Source organism: Misgurnus anguillicaudatus, chromosome 11 (assembly GCF_027580225.2).
Source record: "Misgurnus anguillicaudatus chromosome 11, ASM2758022v2, whole genome shotgun sequence".
NCBI lineage: Eukaryota > Metazoa > Chordata > Actinopteri > Cypriniformes > Cobitidae > Misgurnus > Misgurnus anguillicaudatus.
The window spans coordinates 28,321,593-28,346,740 of record NC_073347.2 but is presented as its reverse complement, the minus strand read 5'-3'; the positions used below and the strand labels follow the sequence as shown (position 1 = coordinate 28,346,740).

At 38.0% G+C, this 25,148-nt stretch overlaps 1 protein-coding gene across 2 annotated transcripts in view; it reads left to right on the top strand.

Moving 5' to 3' along the window:
* Positions 1 to 5,388: 5,388 nt before the first annotated feature.
* kcnh5b (potassium voltage-gated channel, subfamily H (eag-related), member 5b) overlaps positions 5,389 to 25,148 on the top strand; it is a 52,519-nt gene continuing 32,759 nt past the window's right edge. Inside the window, exons 1-7 of one of the 2 annotated variants that reach the window (XM_055170558.2) lie at positions 5,389 to 5,666; positions 6,510 to 6,633; positions 8,187 to 8,293; positions 8,440 to 8,568; positions 9,240 to 9,358; positions 13,067 to 13,459; positions 16,673 to 17,102. In XM_055170558.2, coding sequence (XP_055026533.1) covers positions 5,594 to 5,666; positions 6,510 to 6,633; positions 8,187 to 8,293; positions 8,440 to 8,568; positions 9,240 to 9,358; positions 13,067 to 13,459; positions 16,673 to 17,102 — 1,375 coding nt within the window. In that variant the 5' untranslated portion in view covers positions 5,389 to 5,593. The remainder of the gene's footprint in view (positions 5,667 to 6,509; positions 6,634 to 8,186; positions 8,294 to 8,439; positions 8,569 to 9,239; positions 9,359 to 13,066; positions 13,460 to 16,672; positions 17,103 to 25,148) is intronic. The other variant, XM_055170557.2, reaches the window with a different exon arrangement.

Below are 25,148 nucleotides of genomic sequence, written 5' to 3'. Positions count from 1 at the left end.
CATGATCTTTTATTCTAAATATTTTGTTCCATCATTTAAAGTCCATTTTCAAAGAATTCATTTTAAAAACATTATAAAAGTTAGAAATGTATTGCTTAAACACGTTACAAAAACTTTGAAGTATGTTGTTGTTACACCGTTAAACAGTTTTTCCACATTTCTGTGTTGCCTCTTTCACCACCATTGACGAATTAACTTATCAATTAAGAGAAAACGCTTCCCTACCAATGACGAGTATTTCCGGAAACCCGTAATACCACTATGATCCACCAGGTGGCGCACTTCCGCAACTTATAAAACCCGGAAGTATCGCCGGGCAAGCAGCTGCATGTCCGTGTATGTTTTGATAGATGCTCTGAATCGGATCTCTATCAAAAGTCCTTCACAAAAATGTAATTATCTAAGCTTTTTGCTCAAAATTTGTTTTTTTTTGAAGAAACCTCCCCATATTTGAGAGGTAAGAGCTCAATTTCTTCAATGAAGGTAGGATGAAAGTTTTTTTTTTTTTTAAGTAGAGGGTCTGTTCTTTCATTTGATATATTGTATGTTTATATATTTAAAGAAGAACATTTTCTGGAAGGCATTAAACTTTTGTGAAAATCATGAAAAATGCTGGCGCTGACTGGCAACTTTAAAAAAAAAAAACGCTGGCGGGGAAAGAGTTGAGGATTATTTGGGAGGGGCTACAAAAGTGGCTCCATGATGCACTGGAGCCACTGATCATGGCCCCGCCCCTAACACAATCACAAGCAACCATTTTTGGTTGTAGAGTTTTTTTTTTTTAGGTATTTTACAGTTGAGAAAAAGGCAGCAGCTTTCCCGCGAGTGGGCGTGGTTTAAGCTTAGCCAGCGGACACGCCCCCAGCGTTTGAAAGCAGAGAATCCTGCCTCTTTCTTCAATATTTTGATAACTTATTTTATTTACTTGCCATGTTTTCCAGCATTGGGTGGTAAATAGCAAATTTTAAGGGATGTGACAAACTCACAACACATTTAATATCTGACTTTAAAGGGACTTTAAGAAAAAAATCAAATATTGAGTTGGATATGAAGGGTTGTCTTCATTATACTAAAATTATTTACTTTTATGGTTCTGGTGTGCACGCGCCGGTGTCTCTTGTGTTTGTAGAAGATCTTTAAAAAGAAAAGAGCTTCTTGTTTTTAGATGTTTATGTGGCTCTGAATCTTAGAATATGGACAGTAATCGTGGGCAGAGCCGTAATTAGCACGAGCGTGGAGACAAAAGTGTGCAGGAGGATTTGTGCTCAATGTTGCAGGCAAAAGTACGATGTGTATTTATTTGCATTTAAATGCAGATCTGTGGACTTAACTTGGAACAAATGTTACAACTATATAGGAGAAAAGGAGTCTACTCTCATTGGTTACAGGAAGAGGATTTGGTTGAATGATGGCACCTTACACTTTGTGATGTCAGTTCTGGGACATACTGCTGTTGATATCTGATATCTTTAAATAGACAGACAGCCTGATACCTAAAATAAGACTTTATGTGTACTGCACTGCCAGTACACACACACACACACACACACACACACACACACACACACACACACGTGGTATGGTATGGTATGCATTTGGCAGTCACTTTTATCCAAAGCTACTTATATTGCGTGACCTTTCCTTTGCAATGCTTCACCAATTGAGCAACAATTTCTAATGGATAAAATCTAATCTGTCCTGTTTTATTACCTGTTATCCTATTTTGCTCAGAAATGGTATATCCTACTTAAGTAAAATAGATTGTCTACGTTGTTTCATGTAGACTTTAAATATCTCTTGTACACTTAATGGAGCAGCCATTACTTGAAATTCTGTCCTCTATATGGGAAGTTTGGCAGAGCTACAAAAACTGCTAATGGTGTAAAGGCGAAGAAAATCTATGATGTCTGTGAAATTATCATTGGGTCTGACCCTGTCACCCTGTGCTCATGCTTTCAGATTCAAAGACTATTCAAAGGCATATCGACAGGATATTTTTAGTTTTGTTCAAACAGATTCTAATTAGGAAGAACTTTTGATATCTGGGTATATATGGGCATCAAAGAAAGAGAGATGGCAAGTTAGAGAGAATGAGATCTTCATTCCCTTATAACAGTCACAATTGACTGAAGAAAAATATAAAAATTTGCCAGGCTCGGTTTATGTGCCCACAAGCCTGTAAGAAAAACTGAGGCATTGAATACAGTAGCATTACAGTAGTATACAGTAAAGTGTGCAGGTTACTGTGTCTGTGATCGCACAACATGCAGCCGTCTCTGGAAATAGAGGTCACGAACCCTGCTGTGTTCTGCGTTTGTGACATTTAAAGTAATTCTTAAATTATTCAACATCTGGGAATATATCGATCACTTTAGGTTCATGCTGTTGTGCTGTCAGACTCCGTGGCTCATTAGAGAACCAGCAGAGCTGCAATAATCATTAAACGAAGAGATAAAGTATTGTGTTACCTTCTTGGGCATTAAGAAGTTTGTATCTTTTGTTGTAGAGTTGTTCATATGAGTCTCTCAGTTCTTTGTCCTCAGTGTGCAAAGTTGAATCTTAATCATATAGTCAATGTTGAAAAGTGGTAAACATGCAGAAGATGCTGGAAAAGCAAAGAAGGTTTTCTGAAGATTTAATGGCTGGGATCAAAAAAGAGATTAATCACAAAACATAAAAATAGTTGTTGATCAACCACCAGGTAACATTTAGACTGTAAAAACTTAAATCAAATTAACATTTATTTTTATGTTACTTTAACTTAACAAATTATGCTCATTTTCCAGCTCCCCTAGAGTTAGAGGCGTCAAATTTGTGTCTACCGCGTCTAGTTTGTTGCTTGAACATTTTAAGTTTAGGCTACTCGCTTCATTCGCGCGTGAAAGCCGCATGTGAAATTCTAGTCATCGAGACATTCATGGGAGGGGCTTCTGTGACTCTGCTCGCCTCCTGTAATCACGTCACTACTAGAGCAAGGTCATGATTGGTTAACGGGGTGCGTTTTTCCGCCAAAGTTCAAATTTTTCCCGCGGCAACACTTCATTCGCGCTGCAAGACCTCCAGATGCGCTTCAACGCATCTTCACTTTGACTTAACATTAAAATCACTCGCACTTGACTCCCCTATCGCGGCTGGTGTGAACGCAGCATTATTCTACACACACACCAAACGCGGGGCATCGCGCTGTCTCTCTAGATTACTCGCGGGATTTAACTTCGTGTCATGCAAATTTTTCGCTGGAGCTGAATATTTTCACGTGTTTGAGGCAAATAGCGCGTGTTTTCATGGCAAACACACCGCCCATATCATCGCCCCACGCGAGGACGCGCCTGATCACGTGTTTGTATTGACTTTGTATGTAATCTACTTGCGCAAATCATTGAACTCGCATCTGGTGTGAACCCACAGTTATGTTGGGTTCACACAAGACATGTTTGAGGCGTCAAATCCCAGTCTACCGCGCGTAGTTGGACGCTTGAACATTTTGAGTGTACTCGCTTCATTCTCGCGTGAAAGCTGTGCATGAATTTCTAGTCATCGAGACATTCACGTGGAAATTTGCGTCAGGGGAGGAGCTTCTGCGACTCTGCTCACTCCCTGTAATAACAAGATGTCACTACTAGAGCAAGCTCCTGATTGGATAACGTGGTGCGTTTTTCCGCCAAAGTTCAAATTTTTCAACTCACGCGTTTCCCCACGGCAACGCTCAATTCATGCCATTCACGCGAATGAGGCGGAATCGCATCTACCGCGTCACACTAAACCCCTCATTCGTGCCCCTGCATAATGCTCTGTTTACACCAGCCGTGGTAGAGGCGGCAAGCGCGGGTGATTTACATGTTAAGTCAATGCAAGGCGAAATTACACGCAGATTATTATCCTGCGGCGCAGTATGCGCGGAACGCGCAGAGGGATTTTAGCATTGCTGCGGGAAACGCGCAAGTTTAAAAATCTGAACTTCTGCAGATTTCCGCACCGCGTTAACCAATCAGTTACCACTAACTGCGTTAACCAATACCGTTTTGGCATCCATTCAGTCAAACTTTTAGCATATTTTATCATAATCCATTAAATCTGATTAGACTATTAGCATGGCGCCTAAAAAATAACCAAATAGTTTCAATATTTTTCCTATTTAAATCTTGACTCTTCTGTAGTTACATCGTGTACTATGACTGACAGAAAATTAAAAGTTGCAATTTTCTAGGCAGATATGTCTAGGAACTATACTCTCATTCTGACTAATCAATGACTTTGCTGCTGTAACATGCAATGATATTACGCCTGCTATTGAAAGTAACCAAAGGGAGTATTTTCGGGCAGTGTGTAATATCACTACGAATTCACTAATTAATATCACTAAACAAACTTAACTTGTTTTTATAAGTTTTGTCAAGTTTTCAAAGTCAAAACTTAAAATATTTGGTTAGATTACTATGCAAATCAAGTTGTTTGCACTTCTTGCTTCTTACAAACATCTGTTATGTGAAATTGCTTCTTCAAACAACAATTTGTGTGAGCCCATTAATTTTTTGATAAATACTAAAAAAACTTATGCAAACATAAACAAATAAACAATTTATTCTCCAAAAAAGTTTAAAATTTAATGATTTATTTTAATTCTATTGGTTTTGTGGTGAAATATGACCCAGAAAAACACAATGAGTTGTTACTTGCATAACCATAAGTGTTCCTCACACACGCAATCATCAAAAAGATGATTTTAGGCTTTTGAATGGATGTAACACCCTGTAGTTTTTTGACCTGCTCGTCTTTCAAAGATAAAAACTGTATAAAACCATGATGATTGATTACACCTTTGTAGTGCCTAACTGTGGATTATGCAATAGCAGACCTTAAATTGGGCACCTTAATTATACAGTGCCCTCATTTGATCATTTTCTTTTCTTTATTTATCCCTCTCTTTTAACCTGTATTAACCCAGTATTCTCTCTTGATGATAAAGTTGTTGGAAGCTGGTTTCAACCCTGCATTTGGTCAAAAAAGGGACAAACCCATCCCCTTGGCTTGTAATTTAACCCATGATGGGATGTTTCAGTAACCCATTTTTAAGTCAAATATAAACTTTTTTGCCATAATTTAACCCTAAGTGGGCTGAAAACTCATTTTATTTAGGTGTGTAGGTTTTCCAGTAAACACACACTATCATAAAAATTTTCTTTGATGGCACGTGCCAGCTGGTTGTGTCGTGAAAAGACTTTCTGATGCTTGAATCTTACACTGCAAATAATTCTGTTTTTTTTTTAGCTTTTTTAAGCCTGGGGCTACTCTTTTTAAGTATTAAGAATAAAACAATGACACCAGTTAGGTTTCTTGTCGTGGTTATGCTCTCTATCTGTACTTTGGACACCCCCAGCATCCACTGTGCGCGTCGGTGTCATTGCACATGCGCTGGTAGCTCCCCGTGCCCACCTACTGTCGCTTTGAGTCTTGCCTGAGCGCGGGTGGCGCACACAAGCTCCTTGGCTGCCAGCGCGCGACGTTACCATGAGCGTCCCCGCTTCACCGGCAGAGAGTCCACGCGCAAAGAGTGCCCACCTGACGAGAGCAGCGCGACCCTCACAGCCGCACGATGCCAGGGGGAAAGAGAGGGCTGGTGGCACCGCAAAATACTTTCCTGGAGAATATCGTCCGACGCTCCAGTGGTGAGAAACGCGTTTGTGCTATTAGTTTTACGCATAATTGTTTTTACAATAGCCTATTATTGCAGTGTTCGCGCGCTGTGCATTTCCATAAGTAATATAAAAGAAGAAGTGCGAACGATACGCAGTAGTTTTGCAGTTATTTATCTTACACTACATTGTTTTTTTCTATATATTTTTTAAGATATCTTCTTAGAAGGGCACATGGGTTTAAATGTATTTTTCATTTATAATTATATTTTATATTATATTTAAAAAATTTCGGTCTTCCATATTTCTTCATTAGCTACTGAGTTACTTTTTTCGAAAGTATTAATATTAATAATATTCTTAAGATCCAAATTAAAGAGAACCTTTTAACGTTTAATTCGTAAAACAATCTGGAAAAAGCGGACCTTTCCTCTTTATGTGCTGTTTTTAAAACCCAGTAAAGAAGAATAATTCTTAAATTATGTTTTTCAATTATGTTTTTCGTTCCGTTTATCAATTTGTGGAGATTGATTATTCATTTTAATGGGAAATAACTAATAAAGGATTATCATATACCTATTACGATTTAAATCATGGTGTATTTTGAGAATTAGAAATACTTTAATCAGTTTACTCCACATCTTTCTCCGACAACATCGCATTCTTGCATGAAGTCAGTAAGGTTTGGTGCAGGTGCTTGTGTACAAATTTATAACCGCTAGAGGGCGCACCCTCTTCCATTTCTGATAACAGTAATGCTGTTTGTGTCTAGGTTTATGTCAAGTTACAGGCTAAAATGTAACTATTTAAAATGTTAATAATTGAAATAAATACAAATATTGCATGGATTAATAACTCTCATTTTTAAACTTTTAGAGACAAGTTTCTTGCTTGGAAACGCTCAGATTGTGGACTGGCCCGTAGTTTACAGTAATGACGGCTTCTGCAAGCTGTCTGGATACCACAGAGCAGAGGTCATGCAGAAAAGCAGCACATGCAGGTGAGTGTTTACACATAATTTAAAAATCTATCACTATGTTTAAAATGATACACCATTCTGTCCTAAACAGCTCATAGTTCAATGCACATTTAAGCTGAATCTTTACAGTATTTATTGTGCTTCTGTATAGATCCACTGATATAAAATCAAGAGATGATGATGTCATAACCTTTGGGGTTGACATCAGTCTGGTCTCAAAAGCAGCGAATTAACATTCGACTTAAAGGTGGAGTGCACGATTTCTGAAAAACACTTTGGAAAAGGGAATCAGGCCGAGTACCAAAACAAACTTGTAGCCAATCAGCATTAAGGGGCGTGTCTACTAACCGACATCGTTGCCTGGGTTGCGTATCTGTGGGGCGGGTCTATCAAAAGAAGGTCCAGATTCTATTGGGGTAGGTGCGTGTTTGTTTAGGTGATTTCTAATATCAATATTGGCTTTCAGAAATCATGCACCCCGCCTTTAAGGATTTAGGATTGCCCTGCTGTTTTTCTGCGTGTGCTGTTATGACACATTAAATAATTAAACTAATAATGGGCTAAATATCTTAATAAATGCAAAGTAATGTTTCAATGAAATATAGAAATGTAAGAGTTCAACTTGATTACATGGGAATTTATACAGATCTTACAAGTTGGTTCATTTGTAAATACTTTTTTTACGAAGCAAAAACATTTTTAGAAAAAAAATTTAGAAAAAGAAAAAACAAAACAATAATGACAACCCTCATCAAAAGCCAACATCACAGGCTGAAAGCAGATTATACACTTACAGATTTGGACATATGAATTAATTTGAATTAGTCACCTTGTAAAAGACGTACAAATTGCAATAAGGTAAGGGTAGTATCAGGGGATAGGAAATAAAAAAGTCATTGTATGAGTACCAACGTCTGTGCATGTAAAAGTGTCATGACTTTAAGATTGATAACATGCATGCCACAAATAAAATCTTGAAGTGTTCAGTACTGGGATATCAATGATTATTCATTCATATACTGATTAAAGTTGGATGTAAATAGCTAAATAAAATATCTTATCTAAGTCAGGCCATCTGGCATCATCATGGTCTACTGCAATAAAAACTTAATTTCAATAAGTGCCTCTGATAAAGTGCTGAGCCACTGATATGTCTTCCTGGAGAGCATCTGCTCATGTCATTCTCACTACATATCAACTTTTAAATGCTGTCAATTTCAGAAGCTCATTTTTGTCATCAATAAGCTTTGACAGCTTACTGTAACACAAACCACCAGGCTTAAATTCCTAAACGGGTCCCATAAAAGAAGTTAAAAATCGAAGCAGAATTTCAGAAAATCTATTGAATCATTTACTCGTTATTTTAAATGATGCCACCTCTTTTGTTGTAAAAATCTGAACATCTTCCAGGCTTTTTAACACGTTGATGTGATTTCCCTGAATTCTGAGTTTGGGATTTATAGGGAATTTACTGATCAAGGCATAATTGCTTTGAAAATATGCACTTTATAAAACTGAATGTTTTAGTTAGAAAAGAGGAAATTCAAGTCTATCTTACAAATCTTTTTCTCTAGTTTTATGTATGGGGAGCTGACAGATAAGAAGATGATAGAAAAGGTGAGACAGACCTTTGACAACTATGAATCGAACTGCTTTGAAGTGCTGCTGTACAGAAAGAACAGTAAGTGAGATGTGAAAAGCACACACATGCGCACACGCGCGCACACACACATTTTGAGCAACCCCCTACTGCAACCTCAAATATTAAACTACACTATGTAACATGCCTGTAAAATTTGTGATTCAAAATCATTTTGACCTTTACAGGAACTCCAGTGTGGTTCTACATGCAGGTTGCACCGATCCGAAATGAAAATGACAAAGTGGTTTTGTTCCTGTGTACATTTAAGGATATCACCGTCTTCAAGCAGCCAATCGAAGACGAGAGCACCAGGGGTGGGTTTTTATTGTTATGATAGTATTTGTTATACTGTCTTTAATAAGCTTTATTCCAAATATAAACGGTTTAAATGTTTAGGGTCACTTGATTGATATGTTGTTCATGCTACTAAAAACCTTTTTATATGAATGTTGATATGAATAGGACTAAATGTTGTTTAGAGAAAATATAATTGTGCAAACATTTTTTAAACCGTGTTGAGATACATGACTTAGTCTGAATAATGACAAGGATGCAGCCAATAGGAGCCCAGAATATATGGGCACTCCTTCAATACTGTTTTATAGTCTTTATAACAACTACAAAAGGTTTTAATACATTTTAGATGCTAGCTATTTGTGCTTTTCCATATGTTCTCAAAAGGCAAAAAAAATATGAATAAAGAATATGTAAGTGATCCTTAACCTGTGAAGTGTAGCGTATGTACGCACTGTAACTTCATAGGAGAGAGCGCAGATATAAAACAAGTGCTTGAGTGTTTATTTTTCATCACTGCATTTTTATAGAACAGTGACAGCAAACATTTGTTGCACTTCTACCCAACGTGAAGCCCTTCGCAGAGTCAGATCTGAGTCACATAACCACATGCCGATGAATGTAGTTATTGTTTGTTTAGTTTTTAATTTTCTTATTTGCACATTTACTTTGTGTTGAATATGTCTTGTAGGTTGGACCAAGTTTGCCCGTTTGACTCGAGCTTTAACGAACAGCAAAAGCACCGTTCAGCAACTCACACCCATGAGCAAAACCGATGTCAGCTCGCACAAACACTCCAGACTTGCAGAGGTGAGCGTACACACACACACACACACACACACACGCACACACACACACACACACACGCACACACACATGCACGCAGGCACACACACACAGTAGCATTTGCTTTCATCCTTGAGCACAGTACAAGGTTATACAAAACTTCATCTTACGGCAAGGAGGGCAAACTTGTAATAGAATCGCGCGCACACACACACACACACACACACACACACACATACACACACACGCACACAAACACTTTTGTTATGAAATCTCACACATGTCTATTGGAGAGCAGAAGTCTACAGTGGAACCCAGGAGCTGATGTTAATAATTAACATTGTGAAAAGATGGTGTGCGTCTCAATGTAGACTTCTCTTATTTTCTTATCCCTTATGAAAATAGTTAACCATGGGGCAGTTGTGACCAAGTGGTTAAAGAGTCAAGCTTGTAACCCGATAGTTGCCGGTTCGCAGTGTTGGGGAAAGTTACTTTAAAAAGTAAGCCATTACAATATTAAGTTACTCCCCAAAAAAGTAACTAATTGCGTTACTTAGTTCCTTTACTTCATGGAAAGTAATGCTTACGTTACTTTTAAGTTACTTTTGCGTTACTTTTTTTGACTTGGCTGAGGCTTGATCTCTTTCAGGCCTTGCGGGTGTTTTTTATGTTGGCAAAAATGTCAAGCTCTGGCCTGCTATCTCCATTTCTGACTCAAACTGTTACCGCTCAGGCACACAGAGTGCACAATTCTACGTTAATATGTTTAGTTTAATTCAGTAATTTTTTTATTTTTAAATTGAATTAATTAAACTGAAAAGTAACTCGCATTACTTTTTTAAAAAAGTAACTCAAATATTAATGTGTACATTTATAAAGTAATGCGTTACTTTACTTGTTACTTCAAAAAAGTAATATTATTACGTATGCGCTTTACTTGTAATGCGTTAACCCTAACACTGCTGGTTCGAATCACATGGCCGGCAGGTTGCAACCGTGGTGCCCTTGAGCAAGGTGTGATGGCAGAAAATGCAGCTTTCAAAGCCGACATGTGGAAGCACTTTGGCTTAAAAAAAAAGTAAGTACATTTTTGCTAAAAAAAGAGAAAAATTATTGCAACGTATCCCAACACGAAGCGTACCGCATCGTACCGTACCGTGCTACAGCGGTTCGCGCAACATGTATCGTGATATGTATTGTATCGTGAGGCCCTTGCCAAGCCCTAACGTGTGCTGGTGTAAAAGAGGAGGAATGGTATTTGTGTGCACTTGTGTAAAGGCTGTAGTGCTATATTTGGACAAATCTGTGGCTCTGTAATGCATTTGGGTTTTATTTTTTTGATAGGAAGACATTTAGGGACAGTACTTCATTTATCATGGTTTTAATACTGTGAGTTTATTACATTGCTTGCAAGGGAACATTCTGGTTCATGTAAACCTAATTCAGCCCAAATGGATTATTTCAACGTAAGTGTGTCAGCTATTTGTGCTAGTTGTTAACTTTATACTTTGTAAAGGCTTTGATTTACTCCAATACAACGACGCCTTAAGACATCACGACAACAGCAAAAACATCTACGCAGGAAATCTGAAAAGCTCAGCTTACGTGAAACTTTACCAGTCATTTTTTACTGCCTTCGTGAAGTTATTTCCTTCAGGAGATGCAAATCTAGACGATAATGTTTTAGCCCCGAGTCTCTCTGCCTCATGATCCATCACCCTCTTCTCCTCTCTCTCTCATTGTTCTGTTCTTCATTCTCTTTTTTAGAGGAGTTTCTGCTTAATCTCAGAGTAAACCTCATGTTCTCTTTAGGCAAACATGAATAATGTAAATCCAAACTGTGTTTTATCTAGGGAAGAGCGGAAATGAGCAAGAGATAGGATTAATATTTAAAACAAACACACTTTCCGGAGGGGCATCTGGGTTTCCTTTCCTTTATCTGTTTTTCTTTCACACTCCCTAAATTTAAATCTCCATGTTAGAGATGTCAATAATACTGGTGCTTTACATAAAATATTAAAAGGATTAGATATAAAAGTGTGTTTACATCAGGGATAATAGTATTGGGAACACAGTGGAGCCATTTTGAACCTCAAAGAAAAACAACTTAATTAAACTACTAAATGTTCTTGGTTCAGACCTGGGTGATTCTCACGAAATCCAGATTTAGAAGGTGTCCAGCATCAGAATTTTTAAAGCAACACTATGTAGTTTCCATGTAAAAATGACTTACAGCTCCCCCATGTGGTTGAAAAGCGCAACAGTGCCTGGTATCAGACAGTCTTCTGCAGGCAGGGGGAGGGGCGGGGCTGTGTTTCCTACCCTCCACCGCCACTTTCAGAGTGTGCTTGTAGCAGCTAGGAGGCTGCTCAGGTTGCAGCAACAGTACAATTTGTCCAGTTAAAAGTTGTTCTATCACTGAAATAATTTTAGAGACATTATTTAAAGGTAAAAAAACTACATAGTGTTGCTTTAAAAATCCCTTGAAGCCATTTTTTTGCACATATAAGATTAAGGTCTGAACTTACTATAACCATTATTTTTAAAGCGTAACTAAACCACTGTTCAGAGCCTGACTCCACCCACTGGCAATATTTGAAAAATGCAAGAAAAGTGGGCAGATCTCAACGGAGATAGAGGGGACAAACTAAGCTCGTACCAAGTGTGTGGTGAGATCGTAACAAGGGCGTGGTAAGCTTGGCCCTGCTTACGTCACAAGTCATTTTTTGGACCCAACATCAAATAGGAAAATTCAACTGCAGTAGCCACCGTTCAACCTGAAGAGGGCAGCACTCAGACGTTTTTACACCATATTTTTGCAGTACTGAAACACTTTATATCCAAATCAAATGTCAAAAAAGTTACTCAAATCAATGAACAGCACTAATAAAGAATCATTCTTACAGATCATTAACTAAAAAAAGTTGGTTTAGGGTTTAGTTACTCTTTAAAGGATTTAAAAATATTTCCTATAGAATTATTTACATTTTTTAGATTATCGTTGTCTAAAATTATCATTACCGCAACATGATATTGCATTAAATATATGCATTTACAATCTCATGAAACAAAATTTCAACTTTTATCTGGAGAGAAAAAATAAGAACTGCTTACCTGGTAGCCATCTTGAGTGTCACAGTCAATTATGTCCCTTCCAACAATTTTTTTTTTTGAAAATGTTAGTTCCTTGAGGGCTTAAACAATGATTGAAAATTGTTGCGGAGGATGAGAAAATTGGTCGCGGTCACATTTATATTCCTTATTATTGTTTCTACATTTACCAATAATCACCAAATACCACATGTTTCTTTATTGTAAATGTTTATAGTATAACATGCACTGAAGCTTTTTAGTTTTAGATTTTTTAATTATAAATATTTCCATGTCAAAAAACACAAATCCAGTCAAGTACACGTTGCGTTAATGAAAATTTCCCCCTAAATATGAAAAAATAGCAAAATTGGTTTGTATGATGTCATTTGAAATCATGTGCAAAATAGTACAAGAAGAGATGTTTGTAACTGTATGCTTCTTATTTTGATACTCTTACTTTGCATTTACTTTTTTTTATCAAAAAGTCTAATTTCGCCAGAATCACCCACCTGCTTTTTACTTTAATAATTACTTCATGCAATGTTTTTATTTATGAGAAATACTTCAAGGCTATGTTGTGCTATAACTTTTGAATACTTTTAGTGTTTAATAGCATTCTCATCTGATTTTTTCTCTCAGGTACTTCAACTTGGCTCTGATATCCTTCCTCCGTATAAGCAGGAAGCCCCTAAGACTCCCCCCCATATCATCTTACACTACTGCACCTTTAAGACTACCTGGGACTGGGTCATTTTAATTCTGACATTTTACACAGCCATCATGGTTCCTTACAATGTCTCCTTCAAGACCAAACAGAATAACGTCACCTGGCTGGTTCTGGACAGCGTCGTGGATGTCATCTTCCTCGTGGACATTGTGCTCAACTTCCACACCACGTTTGTCGGGCCGGGAGGGGAGGTGATCTCGGACCCAAAGCTTATCAGGATGAACTACCTGAAAACCTGGTTTGTCATAGACCTGCTGTCCTGTCTGCCCTATGACATCATCAATGCCTTCGAAAACGTGGATGAGGTGAGTAACCATAAGACTAAAATTAATATAAAAGATAAATATTTTGCTGGCGTGGTGTTTTGAAAAACACCTCACTGTTGTTGATTTATGATATCACTGGGGGCGGGGTTGTAAACTCATTTGGGAAAGGAAGGAACAGCTTGTTCTCTACTGAACGGTGTTTGTCCAACCATTCTTATACCTTATTTCTGTCGTATGGGCTTAACTCACCTGCTCAAAATATAAAACAAGCTGTTTGCAGTATTTTACTGGGCGCAATAATGATTGTAAACGCCAAGTTAAGTGAGCTGAATTTAAATGGCACTCAATTCTTCATAATGAAAACAGAAATGTGTGCCAAAGCATACAAAAATAACACACTGCTGTTTCAAAGATTGTGAATAATGACAATAGAAGAATTATATAAACCATGTCGAATTGATTTATGTGTGGCATATCAGTCTGTGGATGCTTTTAAAATGATGGAAATATACAGAGCCAATTTATAAATATAGCAACATCAGCAGAGTGTCTGATGCATTCAGGGACTTGGTAATATCATCGGGGTGAAATGAACCAATAACAAATACCAATAGCAAAAGTCATTTACTACCCTCATATTGTTTTAACCCAGCCAGCATTACATTTTTTCGTACTTAAAACACAAAAGAAGAACATTTGAAGGAATAGTCACACTAGAATAGACGCATCTAAGCTCACAAAACAAATTAAAGAGCACCTATTGTCCGAATCATGTTTTAAAATTTCCTTTGGTGTGTGAGTGTGTATTAGTACATGTAAACGATATGCAAAAGGTACATACCATAAAGTAAACGATGATGCGAGTTATTATCTCCAACATAAATCTCTTTTCTTGGACTACAACAAACACACGGATTGTAGGCAACTGTTTACTTCCGCAGATTGTTTATGTAGACAAGACCGACATTATCATAATTCCTCTCGCTTGGAATCACAGCCTGTAAGTTAACACCTGTAAGCATTGCATTGTGAGCGAATCTTTCAAACATGGTAAGGAGCGTCACATTTCCGGCTGATGTCAGAGGTATTTAGGCCATATACAACGTACAAATTAGCTGGCAAATCAGGGACACAGAGCTTTTCAAATCAGTGCGTTTCAGAAAGAAAGAGAAATCTGGAGCGACAAAAATGTACAGTATGTGTAAAATAATGTGTTTTTTTAACAACCCAAGTGAACACATTGTATTATACCAAATACACAAAATAACGTTGTTGTTTTTAACAATGAAATAGGTGCTCTTTAAAGGTAGCAGCACTTTTAGAGTAGCAGCACTATTTTACGTGCAATAAGGAACGAGAGGCTGTGCTGTATTGTGGGATATACAGCTGACGGGCAATGTTACGCACAACGCAAACATTGGCATCAAGTACCTTATTGCTTTTATAAACTGTTTACCACACAATACAAATATTACAGCCAAAAAATATGTATTAGTGCAACTTTCAATGTAGGAAAATCCCTAAAAGCATTCCTTCCACTTGAAAAAATAGTCCCTGACTGGCTGTAAACAGAATCGTTAGGTGCAGTGGTCATAGCTGTGTTTTATCGTAAATAAAACACAGCTGTTGACCATTCAGAATCAAGGACTGGAATGAATGGTTTTATAAATGTATAGTACTTACTGCGTAACTGTATAATTATTAAAGGGGACATATCATGAAAATCTGACTTTTTTCATGTTTAAAGGTGCAGTGTGTAATTTTTAGAAGAATCTCTTGACAGAAATCCAAAATAATATACAAACTATATTATCAGGGTGTATAAAGACCTTTCATAAGGAACCGTTATGTTTTTATTACCTTAGAATGAGATGTTTTTATCTACATACACAGAGGGTCCCCTTACATGGAAGTCGCCATTTTGTGCCGCCATGTTTTTTACAGAAGCCCTTAAAGCAACACTAAAGACTTATTGCTCTTTGCTCCCCCTACAGGTTAAAAGCGTAATTGTCCATTACCACTGTCGTAAATACTGCAACATAGCTGGCTCTGATTGGATTGTAGGTCTGCCGTAAAGTAAGTTTTTGTCGTTTTCACTCGAACTACAGGACCACTACTCGACGGTTGGAAACTTCTGTAGTGCGGTTTTGGCCGATAGAGGGCTGCAAAGCGAATGTGAAAGTGCCGTTCACCCTGTTTTGAGTGGATAAACCACTGAAACTTTTTTGGAAACGTTATTTTAAGGTAAAAAAAACTCTTTGGTGTTGCTTTAACGACAAACCTTTTTCACTAAGTTGTCTCCGACGATGACATCTTTTTCCGGTGGCGGCTACTGTTACTTTTCTATTCGTTTTTAAAGCAAGGTGTGAGCAGCCGACTGAGCCGTTGGTTGCAATTCGCAACCTCACCACTAGATGCCACTAAAATGTACACACTACACCTTTAAGTGCTATAATTGGATCCTAAGTGCTTCTATCAACCTAGAAAATGTGAAAATGAACAACCCAGTAACTTAGTTTTGGTTCTCTGCTAGCATGTGAAAACATAGGTAATTGAAATTTGGCTCCCCTTGTGATGTCAGAAGGGGATAATACCGCTCTGTACTCTGTACTATCCAACCACGACACTGCCATTTAGGTGCACAGATCAGCTCATTTGCATTTAAAAGGACACACCCAAAAATTGCACATTTTTGCTTACACCTAGAAAGTGGCAATTTTAACATGCTATAATAAATTATCTATATAATATTTTGAGCTAGAACTTCACATACGTACTCTGGGGACACCAAAGATTTATTTAACATCTTAAAGGTGCAGTGTGTAATTTTTAGAAGGATCTCTTGTCAGAAATGCAAAATAATATACATATAATATACCTTGCATAATGAACCGTTATGTGTTTATTGCCTTAGGATGAGACGTTTCATCTACATACACGGAGGGTCCCCTTACATGGAAGCCGCCATTTTGTGCAGACATGTTTCTACAGAACCCCTTACGGACAAACTTTTTTACTAAGTTGTCTCCAATGATGACAAATTTGACCAGTTGCGGCTACCATAGCTTCTCTTATGTGTTTCAAAAGCAAGAGGTGAGCAGTGGACTGATCCGTTGGTTGCAATTCGCAACCTCACCACTAGATGCCACTAAAATTTACGCGCTGCACCTTTAAAAAAGTCATGTGAAATGTCCCCTTTAAATACCAGCCCTGAATCTACCCCGAACCCTAATTTGTTTTGCTTATTTCCAGGGCATCAGCAGCTTGTTCAGTTCTCTGAAGGTAGTTCGACTACTACGCTTGGGTCGTGTCGCACGCAAACTGGACCACTATTTGGAGTATGGCGCTGCTGTGCTTGTATTACTGGTCTGTGTGTTTGGACTAGTGGCCCACTGGCTTGCCTGTATATGGTACAGTATTGGAGATTATGAGGTCATCGATGAACAAACCAACACCATTAAGACCGACAGCTGGCTCTACCAGTTAGCCACCAACATCGGATCTCCATACCGATACAATACCAGCGGGACCGGCCAATGGGAGGGTGGGCCTGGGAAAGATTCTCTGTACATAACATCGCTGTATTTCACAATGACAAGCTTGACCACCATCGGCTTTGGAAACATCGCACCGTCTACAGATGGAGAGAAGATCTTCTCCGTGGCCATGATGATGGTGGGATGTGAGTGTTTATTATTATGATGCAATAACGTTCTGGGAAATTGTTTTATTGTTTTGTGTTGTTGAACTAGGGTGTTGTACAGAGGTACTGTGTTGGGAGCCCCGTCAGCATGATGTTATAGAGAAGTGAATGAAATGCCTGCAGCAAATTCATGGAGGCATGGGGTTAGGCTGGTAACTCTTGTGCAATCACTCTACGTTTTATACCAGCAAGTACGGTAGAAAATGTACCTATAGTTCTATTTTTATTGCCTTTCTCTGTCTGAGTAACTCAGACCTAACTGACTTATCTTTTCAGGCTTGCTGTTCTCCAGACAGCAGTGATTTGCTTCTTAACGACAGAGCTCTGAGACAATAATAAAGAGAGATGGCCAGAGAGAGAGAGACTAGTCGAGAGAAAGACTTTTAATGTGCAGCTTTAAGACCCTGCTGGATAAATCTGTGTGTGCATTAAGAGCCCGTATATGCACAAAGGCATAGAAACCCCATCCGCTGTCCCGTATGCAGACTCAGGGCCAGACCTGTCTAACTTCACTTTTAAAAATAAAAATGCTTCATGTTGCCATAGATTTTTTTTTGCTGAATAGTAACATAAAGAACCTTTAAAATCTGAAGAACTTTTCTGTTTAAAAAATGGTCTTTGTAGTGATAAAGGTTATTTAGATTATAAAAAGGTATAAAATAGAAATGATTCTTTAGCTGTGTCCCAATTCAAGGGCTGCAACCTTATAAGCATGAGACCTTAAAAGTTGAGCACTCGGTCTTTCAAGGTGGAAGCCTCAGAAGTTCGTGAAGATAACTGAAATGAGACGGTCTAACCTTCGGAGGAACCATAATTGGCGTCACCTGATGCACGCGCACACCGCGCCTGTCTGACACAGAGGAGACATTTCTGACTTGTTATAATAAATATGAAATCAGAAAAATATTAATTTATTTTAGAAAATATGACACATTGATGTAGATTAAACTATTTAACAGTACATCAAATTAATCAACCTTAGAAATATACACAACATAAAAAGAATAATATTAACACAAAACATAACTTATAATACTAAAACGGTGGCAAGAATTTTTTTTCTGATAAATACACTTTTATTTAATAAAGGTTTTAATTGTTTATTTTAGAATATTCACCCATTCTATGCAGCCGTTGCAGACGCGCAATGACTCTTGGGATATCCTCGGCTCTTAAAGGAATATTCCATTTTCTTAAAAGAAAAATCCAGATAATTTGCTCACCACCATGTCATCCAAAATGTTGATGTCTTTCTTTGTTCAGTCGAGAAGAAATTATTATGTTTTTTGAGGAAAACATTGCAGGATTTTTCTCATTTTAATGGACTTTAATAGAGCCCAACATTTAATACTTAACTCAACACTTAACAGTTTTTTTCAACGGAGTTTCAAAGGACTATAAACAATCCCAAACGAGGCATTAGGGCAGGGCTATTCAATTGGCGGCCCGCGGGCCAAACCCGGCCCCCAAGGTAATTTGATCCGGCCCTTTATGTAGTCTGTAAAAAAGACATCTCTAAAATAAATTTAGTAAGTTAGACAACGGGCCGTACAGTTACGAGTTGATGCGCGTGCGTCTGTTTCATGCAGCATGAGCTGCAGAGCGCGAGTCACGTGACTGGTGCGAGCAGCTGTGTCACGTGATTATATTCCCGCTTTGGTCCACAAGTTCAAAGCGATCGCCTCCCCCGCTCGCGCCCGCGTCTCAAGACGCGATAGCTGACAGTGGTGAGTTAAAGAGACCGAACTCTATGGTTGTTTTAACTTTATTTGTTGTATTTTAAAACACCTTTTCCGATAATTGTTGTCTGATATGTTTATGCTTATCCACAATGACGTTAGATAAAGGAAACTCGTTGAAACGATTTTGTGAACTAGATAAAAAGATCCTGCAGTTTCTCCAAAATTCAAAGCAGACAAAGGCTCAAATATTATGCGAGTCATCGTTCTCACACAAGAATGCAATTAAAACGAGTAACAGTAGTCACCCATCGCTCACAGCCCAGCACCTGCACCACTGTATGTGTATCGCGCTGACAAACATACACCTGATTTTACTGCTCTTGCGAAATCTAAAAACATATTCTGTTTATTAGAAGGTAGCCTACTGTTTGCCAAGTATTAAGATGGCTGTTGTAGTTTAAATAGGGCTACTGTAATAATTAGCTTTTGACAAAAAAACAGCAAAAAACAATTATGTTCCATATTATAAACTTTTTTGCTATGTGCACTGAAGTGAGTAAATGAGTTAAATTCTCAATAAGTGTGATATGGATCTTATTTACCTATTTAAATGAAGAATAAAGCTTACTTGGGCATCTTACAATGCACTTATGTTGTTATGCAGTTTTAAAATACAACATATGAACATATCTGGATGTAGAAAAAGCCTACTTTGACATCTAACAATGCACTAATGTTGTTGAATGCAGTTTCGAAGTACATGTTTGTAAAAAAAGCCTATTGTACAATGCACTGATTTTGTTGTTGTGCAGTTTCAAAATACAACATGAATATGTTTAAATGTAGAAAAATGTAGTCATCATCACTGTTATATCTCCGGCCCCTCATTTAAGATACTTTTTATGAACTGGCCCCCACGACAAACCAATTGAATAGCCCTGCCTTAGGGTCTTATCTAGTGAAACGATTGTCATTTTTGACAAGAGAAATAAAAAATGTGCTCTTTTAAACCACAACTTTTCGTCTAGGTGCGGTCCAGTAAATGCGTAGTGAGGTCACGTGTTACATATATAAAACGCAAATTTGCGGACCATTGTAAACAATAAACTGACACAAAGGCATTAATTAGTATCAGTTGACATACAACAATGTAGGAACGGTCCTCTTTCAACACATTTGTAAACACTGGGGCGGAGTTTCGCGTTCGTCCTCTGTGACCTCTTGACGTATTGCGTGGGGTCACGCTGGCGCATCACGACTGGATCTAGACGAGAAGTTGTGGTTTGGGGGTGGATATTTTTTGTTTTTCTTGTCAAGAATGACAATCGTTTCGCTGGGTGGGACCCTTGTGCCTCGTTTGGGATCGTTTATAGTCACTTGAAACTCCGTTGAAAAAAACTGTTAAGTGTTGAGCCAAGTACCAAATGCTGGGCTCCACCAAAGTCCACCAAAACTAGAAAAATCCTGCAATGTTTTCCTCAAAAAACATAATTTCTTCTCGACCGAACAAAGAAAGACACCAACATTTTGGATGACATGGTGGTAAGTAAATTATCTGGATTGTCCTTTTGGGAAAATGGAATATTCCTTTAAGGATCCATTCGTTCTATCCTTAACAGCGTGGAGAAATGAGGATGCATTTTGAGGCTTCATTCTAAGCATCCTTTGAATTGGGACGGCCTTACTAGCCTCAAGTCACGTTGCTGTGATGCATTCGGTCTTAAAATACGTCCTTAGAAGGTCGCAGCCTTTGAACTGGGACACAGCCTTTCACTAAGAGGTTCTTTGAGAAATCAAAAAAAAAAATTATATGGCGACATCACTGTACTTAACACGCCGCCATTGTTTATTTACAATGCGTGGAATGGTGCGCTGTGATTTGTGGAGCGGATTTATTGCGTTATGTAAAAAAGGAGGAGTGGCGTTTGTCGCGTTTTGGGAAAAAAGGGAGAAATGATGACAGAATAACACGGCGGATGTTGTATTTTGCGTAAAATTAAGAATTTACATTTAAATACTGTCCTAATATAATACTGATTTTGGCAGTAACTCATTGTTTAAAAAAATGGCGTTTATCGCGTTTTGGAACCAAACTCTTCAAATTTAAGGTCACAAAACTTGAATGGTGTGGTGCTCCGGAGTAGCTGTGAATTGAAAGCGTCTCACACACACACACACACACACACACACACACACACATACACACACAAGGGTAAAAAAATTGTCCAATACTCAGAATTCAGGTATCGAAATTAGATTGGATATGGAAAAAGTGGTATCGACACACCCCTAGTAAATAATTTCATATCGCTAAGAAAATGCTGATATTGTCACTTATTGTAAATAGAAAATATATCTATATTTTTACTTAATGTAAATAACATCTACGCTATTTGCACTTAGCGATAGATGCTATTTACACTAAGAAAATATGCCATTTTCACTTAGTGTAAATCTAACGGTACTTAATGTAAATAGCCGCTACCGTATTTTTTAAAGTGTTGGTGCAGCAGGACGTAGTAAGATAAAATATGACACACTGTTCAACCGTGAATAAAAATCTGGTATTCAAAGTTTACCTATTATGTAGTTTATATATAATGTTGTTTATTTGTAATGTTGATAATGTAAACATCAGTGGCGGCTCGTGACTGCTCATCCGAGGGGCGCAAATTCAAAATATGTGTTGTCGTGTGAACCATGTGCATCACATGTTTTGTCAAAATAAGTGCACTGCTGCACACGCGTGAAAACCGTTTATGATAAAAGAGACGCTCATGTTCAAAAAATACATTATGCGAGTACCTGGCAAACGCGAGCGTCTTTTTTTATCATGAACCCTTTAGACGCATCTGCAGCAGGCACTTATTTTGACAAGACACGTGATGCACATAGGATCACTCGACACGCAGAACACATATTTTGAAATGACGAACCACACACTGACGGGCTACATACATGATGTGACGAACTTCGCATCGTGTGCCCTCGAAAAAAGAAGTCACCGGCCGCCACTGGTAGAAATTAAAGATTTAAGTAATGTTTAAAATCAATGCCTTTATGCCATAGCTATGATATTAAATGTGATCTGGCACATTGTGGAATCCAGCAACACATAAAATCAGGCTTTTGTTTTTAGTCTGCCGAAGAATTTCACAGGTTTTTGTTGATGGCTGAAGTCCTCAGAACATTTTGGCCTGATGGCTTGATTAGTGGAGATGATCCTACGCCCAATGAAAGCAGCAGTACATAATTAAGGGAGACTGTAATTGTGGCTGCGTTTGTGTGTTAGTTGTTCTGATAACTCTTGTACACAATGTCCCATCCTCTGGGTCTCTTTGTAATTATATGATTGCATTGTTCTTATCACCTGATCTCTCTCTCTCTCTCTCTCTCTCTCTCTCTCTCTCTCTCTCCCTCTCTCTCTCTGCCTCTTGGTATTGAGGTCCTTTAAGGCCTCATTATGTGTGGTATTTTATATAATGTCCCCTGAGAGGGTCTTTCTTTGGAACTCTCTCCTGCACATGCTGTTTGCCACACCTGTCTCCATTCCTGCCCTTTGTACATAGAAGTTATAAAAAACTTAAGAGAACCCCTAACGGGGTCCTATTATGCTTTTTCTCATTTGTAACTTTATTTAGTCAGTGTGTAATCATAAGGGGAGTTTTGTGTTTGTACTTGGTGGGCACCTAGCGGCAAACAAGGGTACTACATTACTTTAAGATTAGCGAGAAAGTGCACCTTCATGGTTTTTGAACATGGCTTACTATTTTAGGCTTATGTTACTCAGTCTACCCATTAAAATATTAAGATTAGACAAATAAAATATGAATTCTCATATTTCTATTTTATAAATAGCTCAGACGAAATCATAATTAGCTCTGGTCTGTGGGGGGGCAGTGCCCCCCTGGCCCCCTAAACTCTGCATATGTGTAATGTAATGTTGCTGTTTGAGCATAAAAAGCTCCAAAGCTTAAAGTCCACTTTAAATGAGCATACTGTATGCTTTTAAACAGAAAACACTTGATAAGATCTGTAACACACAGCATGATGTAATAACTACAACACGCTTCTGGACAATCTGAAATCACAATATCTCTAATGTGTATCATTTCCGCCCAGAACATATTCAAAAAAGGGTGAGGAGGTGTGTTATCGTCATGCTGAAGAGTTTTTCCCCTGTAATTTTAATCTCCCTTCTTGGCCTTCTAGGATGAATGTTCTGTGTATTTTTCCTTTTGTTTACCGCTCACAGTTCTGGCAATAAAGATTCGGTTACACCTGTGCTTCGAATAGATAAATACGGCAGCAGTGTGATTCAGTCTGTGGTGTTGCATGAAAACCTACTACACATCAAAAAGCATTGGGAAATGGGGATACAAGAAAGAACCCCAAAATCTCATGGGGTGATGTGTGGGATGGAATTCAGATGCATTTGCCCCAAATATGCCAGATTTTTTTAACTGGTGATTCCTCATACAATTACATTTTAAAAGAGACATATTATGACGCATCAAATTTTGTCGCATCAATGTGCTATGAAAATTTAATCTTGGTAACACTTTACAATACAGTTATTGTAAAATTAGTTAAAGGGGACATACCATGAAAATGTGACTTTTTCCATGCACTGTAAATAAAACTTTGCTGCCTTAAAATTTTTTGTTGAATCAACTTAGATTTACGAGTCATGTCAACAGAAATGAGTTGTCACAACTTAAAAAATATAGTTCAGAAAAGTCAACTTAAATTGATTAGTTATAACAACTCAGCTGTAGTTATAACAACTCATCTCTAGTCAAGATAAATAACAGTAAGTTGAAATGACTTGTAAATCTGAGTTTATTCAACAAAACATTTTAAGGCAGCAAAGTATTTTTTACAGTGTGTTTAAGTGCTATAATTTGGTCCCCAGTGCTTTAATCAACATAGAAAATGTAAATAAGAACAACCCAGTAACTTAGTTTTGGTAAACCATTCTCCACAAGCATGTGAAGAAAATAGGTTAATGAAATTTGGCTCCCCTGATGATTTCAGAAGGGGATAATACCGCCCCTTAATCTGCACTATCCAACCACGGCACTGCTATTTCGTACAGATATATTAGCTCATTTGCATGTTAAAGGACACACCCAAAACAGCACATTTTTGCTCACACCTACAAAGTGACAATTTTAACTTACTATAATAGATTTATATATATATATATATATATATATGATATTTTGAAATAAAACTTCACATATAAACTCTGGGGACACCAAAGATTTATTTTACGTCTTAAAAAATTCTTGTGAAATGTCCCCTTTAATGCGTTACTGTATTAGTTGTATTAGTGCAACATACATCACATAGAGCACTGTTTCCCAATCCTGTTCCTTACCAGAGTACCCCTTTCCTGATAGTAGATGTATACTTATTTAAAACACCTGATTCAACTCATCAGCCTCCTTCCAGAATGGTTAACATAGCCGTTTCTCAATACCAAGTACGCCAAACTCGGACTTGTGTCCTTCGTAGTTCGAACTTGCAAGTTCAGACTCGGAAGAACGAACTTCTGACGCGAAATGCATTCTGGGAAACTTCGCACAAGTCCACACAAGTCTCCTCTGATGCATCCTCGATAAAATGGGCGGATCAAGAACACATCCGGGGATTTTATGTGAACTTGGGCTTGATGCGAACTTTGAATTGGAACAGTACTTGGGCCGCGACTGATGACGTTTCACAAGTCCACAAGAACCCAAGTACAGACAAGAACGCATATTGAGAAACGGCTCATGTGTCTCTAACAAGCTGATGAGTTAAATAAAGTGTGTTAAATAAGGAGACATCTAATACATTCGGGGAGGGGGTACTCGAGGACCAGGATTGGGAAACAGTGACATAAGCCCTTTTCACATACATTACGGAAAATACATGGAAATTGCATGCGGGATTTGTCCGGGATCTTTTGATTTTTGGTTCATTCCCACTGCCAATGATTTTCCGTAATCTGTGCGTGCATTCAAACACATACCATAATCCCGTAAAGGCACATGATGTCATGTACTTGGTAGTTAGCTTATTATCCGTTATTCTCTCTCCAGAAACCATGCTTGTGCATTTTTGTTTATTATCAGCTCATATGAGCATGTGACACGCTATTCTTTTATGCTGCTGAATGATCTCTAATAGTGATGAGCTACCTGATTTATGCTTCAGTCCAGTTGGCTGGCATGAATGTTAATCTGCATGTAAACCCCTCGTTTTAAAGAGCTGAACCATAACTTTATGTTGCAATGACATGCGCGTCCTCACTACGGCACCCCCCTTACGGCATTATTTCTGCGTCTTGTTCACA